At 36.8% G+C, this 7,616-nt stretch overlaps 1 protein-coding gene across 1 annotated transcript; it reads left to right on the top strand.

Annotated features, from left to right (window-relative positions):
• Positions 1-67: 67 nt before the first annotated feature.
• LOC119743465 (putative hydroxypyruvate isomerase) lies at positions 68-6,751 on the top strand. Its single transcript, XM_038219876.1, has 8 exons — positions 68-422; positions 1,634-1,745; positions 2,220-2,340; positions 3,048-3,126; positions 3,917-3,966; positions 4,485-4,554; positions 4,782-4,919; positions 6,514-6,751. The coding sequence occupies exons 1-8, from the start codon at positions 227-229 to the stop codon at positions 6,555-6,557; spliced, it is 810 nt and encodes a 269-aa protein (XP_038075804.1). The 5' UTR covers positions 68-226; the 3' UTR covers positions 6,558-6,751.
• The last annotated feature ends 865 nt before the right edge of the window (positions 6,752-7,616 follow it).

The raw sequence follows: 7,616 nt of genomic DNA, 5'->3' as shown, positions 1-7,616 counted from the left end.
AAAATTAAGTAATTAAAAAACAAACTTTCCTCCAATGGGGTTCAAAGTTCAATAATCAGCTGTTTGTTTGTTTACAAAAAAAAATGGGAGGACCTCCCCCTCGACGTTTCGTCTGCTCGTCTGTCTCGAAACCAAATTGTCACTAATTGTCAAATGCTACATTTTGACCTCGCGAATACGTTGGCCTACTTTTGCAAGATTTATTTCAATTTCTACCATTTCAAAAATGCCTCTAAAGTTTGCCGCCAACTTGTCCATGCTGTTCAAAGAGATTCCCGACTTGGCCGAGAGATACTCGGCCGCGAAGCGAGCGGGTTTCCAGGCGGTGGAAGTCAGCTTCCCGTACGAGTGCCCGGTCGAGAAGCTCGTCGAGGTTAAAGAGAAGGAAGGGCTGCAACAGGTTTTAATCAACTCTTTTCCAGGTGAAGAATTTGGGTCATTAATTCAATGCTAGAATAATCATAATATTAAAATATTTAAAGATTTGCGTCCGAAAAAAATGTTTTGGCAAAGGCTGAGGCTTTTTCCCCTTCATTTTTCATTACATTTATTTGTTCAGTCTTTCTTCAAGTTAGGATTCAAATAACTTTAAGTTTTATCTATTAACATTTTAATGACAGTTTTGACATTGTGTCGTACTCATTGGGATACATTTTAATTATAATTATTGAAGCTCATGTATTTACAACTTTTTTCGTTTTGAAGTTGCTGTTGTGTAATATAAATTACCTTTTGTGAAATTTGTATGGTAGCCTAGTTTTAAAGGTAGAGTATATCATTAGCCCAGGTTGGACGAAGTCTTCATTGCAATAACATAGGGAGGAAAGGGAGTCCACCAGGGCTAAGTACATCATTTGCAGCTATGAGAGATCAAAGAAGTAACTGACAAAATTGTTGTTAAAAACATACTTGGTTAAAATAAAAGATAGTAATGGCACTAAACTCCCTTTGAAATTATTCTTTCTGGCATGCTGTCATTTTGAAGAAGACAATAATAGAAGGTCATTTCAAAAGATGTGTCTAAAGACACAGTTTTGGAAATTTCCGTTAGCTAACTTTAGTTCATTTTTTATTCAGCGAAGCTGTGAAAGGGTGCACGCAGGCATTGACATGACGCACATGCGCGTGCGGTAGCTATAATTTGTCGTTTCAGTGCGTGACACCGCGTAGCTGCAATCGGCTGAATGAGAACGCATGCCCCGGACGCTGATCTCGGTCACAATTCAAAACATGACTCGGCAACTTTTGAATTGCTATCGAGATCCTTGAATATTGTTTTCTTGGAATATACAGCATTCACTGAGCTAAAACTTCATCAGGTTAGTTGTTAAGTACCCTTCTTTAGATTTTAAGCATTTTTTGTTGCTTCAAACGAACAAAATGCTCAAATGACAAATGATATACTCTACCTTTAATGGGATGTGGTAAGTGGATGCAAATGATATATATTTCATTTTAATAGCCCACTTGTTTGGGTGTAACAGTATCATAAATACAAATTGAAAAGTTACTTGTGCTTAATGGGAACTGTATATTATGAATGTTTCATGTCTTTATACAGTCTTGCCCATCTTATTTTGTTTATGCTTCTTGAGGTGGTAAAATTGTGTGGCCTATGTTTGTTTTTCCTTAGGTGATGTAAAGGCCGGAGATCTTGGACTGGCAGCTGTCCCAGGCCGAGAGAAGGAATTTCAAGAGACTCTGGAATTGTCCATTAAATACTGCACAGCATTGAAGTGCAAAAGGTAGAACACTTTGCAAGATCTAGATGGACCAAGAGATGTCACGGTTTTTGTGCACATCAAGCTAAAAAATTGGCCAAACACACTCTGTGAAATATTGCTTCAATGGTTGTCTGAAAATTTAGGACTCTCAAATACACTGTGTTTTGTATGACAGTCCCAAAACTTTAGGTATTGAAAACGTGTCAGCACGTGCGCGCGCTTCACCGATTAAAAAAAACACGGAAAAACTGACGGAAAATTAATTTCCAACGATGCATCTTTAGACGTATTGTTGGAAAGGCCTTCTTTCATTGATTTCCTTAAAATGACAGCTTGCCAGAAAGAATAATTTCACAGGGAGTTGAGTCCCATTACTATCTTTAAACCAAGTATGCTTTTCAACAAATGATGGACTGTACCTTTAATTTATACATACCAGTCCATGTCTCCTTTACTACAGTTTATGCAGATAAATCTCACATCTATTTTTATCAGGATGCATGTCATGGCAGGCGTGACACCAGACTGCACAGAGGGCGAGAGGCCAGCACTGCTGAGAAAAATGGAGGAAACTTTTCTGTCCAATCTCAAGTATGCGGCAGAAAGGCTCAATAAGGTAAAAACAACAAATAAACAAAAACAAAACAAAACAAAAATACAAACAAAAATGAACACTATTTTTGGTGTAGTATAGAAACAGCCATGACTTTACCATCTAGAATTATTGAAATGAGGTCATTGCTATTTTTGCAGACATTAAAGTTTTCTCCTCAGAGAAAACTAATGTCTGCAAATTTTTCACTTTTGAATGAGACATTGAACAAATAATCCGCCTTTGTTCAGTTATGGGCTATTTTAATGTACACATTTTTTATTTATACAGTGTTTATTTGTTAAAAAAAATATGTCGGTGAAGGGCAAAACCCAATATTGAATTTTCTTGTCGTGCCGTTTTTGAGTTTTACCCTGAAAATAAATTTTGTTTTAAAAATGTTATTTTTTACTTTTGAATGAGACATCTTGAACAAAAAAACTGCCCGTATTCAGTTATGGAAAATTGAATGTACACATTTCTGAATCATTTTTAATTAATTATTCAGGAGTAATGGGTACAAATGCCACCCCAAAATGAAAGTGTATTTTCAGATGGTTGAAAATGTCCAAAATAGACAAAAGTAACCTTTTTACATTTAAATAAAACATACAGATTGGAAATTTTGATACAAGAAGAACAAAATGAATATGTTGAAGAGCATTGGTAGAACAACTTTAATGAAAAATTAAATTGATGATTTCTCAATGTTTTTGTTTACCTATTTTTAGGATGGAATCTTGGCACTCATTGAACCAATCAACACAGTTGTATCCAGACCGGGGTACTTCCTCAGTCGACAAGACCAAGGTATGCGAATCGTTAACTCATTTCTGGGTTGTTGTTTTTTTATTAAAGTTTATTTATTTTTTTACAGATTAATTGACTCTGAAGTCATTGCAAATTTAAAGTATAGAATATCTTAAAAGTACAATACGAGACTATGCAAGTCTAGTAAAGCTGGTTGCAGACCAGTTTTAAAGGTAACATACAACAATTGCAAACATCAAAAAACAAAACTACAAAATTATGATGAATACCTTACTGGACTGTAAGTGAATAATAGTCTCAAGCAACCTGTGAATTCATGGCACCTGATGTGCTGTCACATTCCAGAAAAAGTGGAGTTTTTGTATCATTTTCCAACGATGGTTGGCCAACCATCGTTGGAAAAACTGAATTTTTTTCTAGTCTCCTCAACTACCCCTCAAGTTACCAAATTTAGTTATATATAGTCCACATTTTGTTTACAATCGGTTACACATCTGTGAACAAGTGCAAGCTAGCTAGTCTGGTTCCCTGACCTGACAATTCCCTGGTCAGGGAACCAGACTACAAGAACAACATATTTTTCTAGGTTTTTCCAGAATCTGTGAACACAAAACCTAAACTGGTCAGCATAACAATATTTGCTACAAAATGATAACCCCCAAATCCATCCATTTCTGAAAATTACAGCAAAAGCAAACTGTTGCAGTTGTTCTTTTGCATGCTAGGCTTGTATGCATGTATATTGTATGTTCTTTTGTTTGTTTAATTATTAATGTATGATTAAATTCATTATTAAACGTGAATATATTGTGTTGAACTTTTCTGTTAGGTGTTGAAATTATCAAAAAGGTTGGCCATCCAAACTTGAAGTTGCAAATGGTGAGTGCTTGTTAGCTACCCCCCCCCCCCCCTGGTCAATTCCGGTTAATACAAACTCACCTAGACCTAGCAAAATGGTTTTTATATCTGAATTTTGTATTTTGTAACCCCGTAGCATGATTTACAAGGAACCATACCCATCCTGGCAAATTCCAACATCATATGGGAAACTGTACACACATATTTCTGACTTAACCCAATGTAAAGTACTGTCAGTTTAGGGGTATTGTACCCATCCTGACAGATTTCAACAAAACATGCCGTTGCGGTTTGATGGGTTGAGTTCTGTTAGGGTCAAAAGGAGCACTGGTCCCATTAATTGTGCATAGAAATGCACAGTTGGGACCGAGGATTTATGTTCACTATAAGCAGAATTTTGTTGCAAGAGGGTGTGTATTAATAACAAAGTGAATTATTCACAATTTTGACATGTGATAAAAACATACCATATGTATGCAGATTTCAATTTGTGTGATGTTTATATATTTGATTTGCCTTCATTTGTGGCTAATCCTCAGGACTTATTCCATGTCCAAATGATGCAAGGAAACATCACCAACACCATCAAAGAGTTCTTCCCTTACATCGGTAAGACTTAACAAAATGAAAACAAAAAAACTTACTCTCGTGAAAGGAGAGCGTTACCCTTAATAAAAATGTCAGTACAAAATGTCTGAAATAAAAAATCTTACATTGGAAGGTTATGCATATGATGTTCCCGGGTTAATTTGTACACGGAACACAAACCTGTTAATCTGTCAGTCATACCAGCTGTCAATATTTGTATTGTCTTTGTTGGTTGGTTTATTTTGTAGGTCACATGCAAATGGCCCAGGTTCCCCATCGGAATGAACCCAGTGCAGATGGTGAAGTGAACTATGGTTTCATTCTTTCTTACCTCGAGAGCCTTGGATATGACGGCTGGATGGGTGCGGAATACATACCAGCTCATGGTAGGAATGTGCTTATTTTCTTAAATAGTGGGTTTTTTTTTACTGAGTCGGCCTTGATAGTAATTTTATGAATCACTTTTACCATTAAAGATCAAAGTTTACATCATTATTACCCCGCTCGATCATCAGACCTCCCCAAAAAAGGTCCCTCTGGAGGGTGTATCAGAATTCTCGTAATTTATGAACATTCTCAAATTCAATTAAAGAATTGATGAGCCCATACATTTTTCTTTCTTGAGTCAAGTTTTGTTGGATTTGGTTTGGTGGTTTTGAAACACAGGTCATTAGGCCAAAAAAAAGTCTCCGGTTTCTGGTATGCGCGCGCGTCGCCGTAGCCATGCGCGTCGGCAAAATGAAAACGTTTTTTTTTTTCAAAGAAAGATGATGTCTCAAAACTGCCAAACTCACTGGTTTGACTGGAATCCTGCTGCTGCACAATTTTAATGTGTTTTTAGATGGGGTTACGATCGAGAATAAGCTTTAAGTGGCCTCTTTGGACTCCCGTATATTTGCACTAAGTTTAGTCGGGCACCATTTGCAGTCATCAGCCGACATTTGAAGAAAAAAAAACGGTAAAAAAAAAAGCCGCGTTGCTGCACCACTTTTTGGGCAAGCTCCATCCCAGAAATGTGTTTCTCTGCAAGTGATTTATTTTAACATAATGGTTTGAGACACTCCTTTGTTATAATTAAAGAAGATATTACGTAACAAATAACTACAGTCAACAATGAGAAGTGGCAACAATAGTATTCCTCCTGTTTAGTTTAGTAACTTAATCACAAAGCCACTTATTCAAATGTTAAACTTGGAATGATGCAAAATAGTACTGTGTTACGTAATAGCCTTTATTTGGAAAAAATGGTAAACCAAATCCGATGGAAATTTTGCTTCAACCCTGAATTTTGCTACAACTCTGAATTTTGCTACAACCCTATTATTAGAGGGACATTTTTTAGGGACACCCTGTACAGCTTGATGCTGCCATTTTGGCACAAATGGATGATTCAAACGATCTCCTGTGTGAAGAGAAGCAATTATTAAGGCAAAGTGTCCTGCCTGAGGACACACCACAACTCCATGGACTGGACTCGAACCCACAATCTGCAGATTTTCCCACGCAATCTTGAGTTCACGTTAAAGGCCACAGCACTCTCTTGCAGTGACCTGAACAAATTTTTTTGAACCAGACACTTTTCTACTGCACTTGTACAAATCTGGGTGTAAAATTATATTCATCACAACAGCATGTCAATAATCATATTCAATCAAGCTAAAAGATAACGTCTGACTGAACATGGAACAACCCTCTTCCTTGCTCTATCACGACCTGAATAATTTTCAAAGTTGAACAAAGAATTTGACTGGAATGGGGTTTGAACCTGCCACCTCTGGATGACGATTCCAGTGCTCTACCAACTGAGCTATCCAGCCGTATGTTGGCGGTTCCCCATTTTGTTCAAGGGGTGCTAGTCAGAAACCATGGACTGAATAAGTAATGTTCAAATAAACATCCTCTTATTTTTGCCTTAAAAAAATGTCACCCCTATTTTTTTTTACTGAGTTTGGTTTTCTTTTTGTTCACTTACGGTTGCAGGAAAAACGGAGGACACGCTGAAATGGCTAGAGAAGTACAGATGATGGAAGAGCTCTCGGCATGGGTTGGGTGCTGTCACTTGCTAAAAAATGTACATTCATGAATTACATGTATATCCAAAGACCAACAACACAAAATGAGCCTCAAATCACAAATTGTCATATTGCAGCACAGTGGGACAAACAGGCATGCAACTGGGAATTTAGAAGAAAAAAACAAGGACATTCCAATCCACACAAGACTTCCCTCACCGAATTTTGTTGAAGAATTCCTGTTTTATTTCTGTTTAAAACACGTTTTTTCCCTGTTTTTAGGTAAGAAAACAGGAATAAAATACATTTTTTCCCTGTTTCCTGAAAATGAGTATGTTCCACCAACTGTTTCCTGGCTGTTTTATTTGATGACATTTTGTTTTTATTCTGTTTTGTTGTGACTCACACAACAAAACAGGATAAAAACATGTTTTAAGGATGTTTTTAACGATGTTGCACTGTTCTTTTGCTGTTTTGGTGGAGCCTAAAACAATATTGTAAGCTAAATGTCTGTTTTAGTACTGTTTTTTGGGGACTTAGAATTTTTTTGAAAAGTATTGGGCTAACCAATTGATACATCAATGTCCAGACTGTTTTTTCCTTGTTTTCTGGTTGTTTTCGTTCTGTTTTCTGGAAAGGCATATGCTACCCAGAGTGCACTACTTCCTTTGACCTTTGGTGACCTCATGCATGTACTGGGTGTATGGAAAATTTTATTTCAGTTACAATTTGAATCAGTACTGTAGTGGGCATAGGACAGGCAGACATGTAGTCAGGAATAATTGCATCAAATTTGTGATTGTACTCTTTGTCTTTTGCACACAAGTAGCTGTCAGTATGTTGGGGTGGTGTTATAGACAACTATTGGATTAGTATCTGTCTGGTTTTATAGCCAGTACTTTGAATTTTTGATGTGATCTGGCAAGTCATGGTGCGTGTAAATTTATGCCTGGATTGTTGCATGCACAGATATGCATAGAGAATGAGTGCAATTATCATCAACCATAGTTGCATGGTAAGTTTCTGTATTTATGCATGTACCATTTGGATTAGCTAGATAACATAGATTGA

Source organism: Patiria miniata, unplaced genomic scaffold, assembly GCF_015706575.1.
Source record: "Patiria miniata isolate m_02_andy unplaced genomic scaffold, ASM1570657v1 HiC_scaffold_6, whole genome shotgun sequence".
Lineage (NCBI taxonomy): Eukaryota > Metazoa > Echinodermata > Asteroidea > Valvatida > Asterinidae > Patiria > Patiria miniata.
This window is presented reverse-complemented; position numbering and strand designations above follow the sequence as displayed.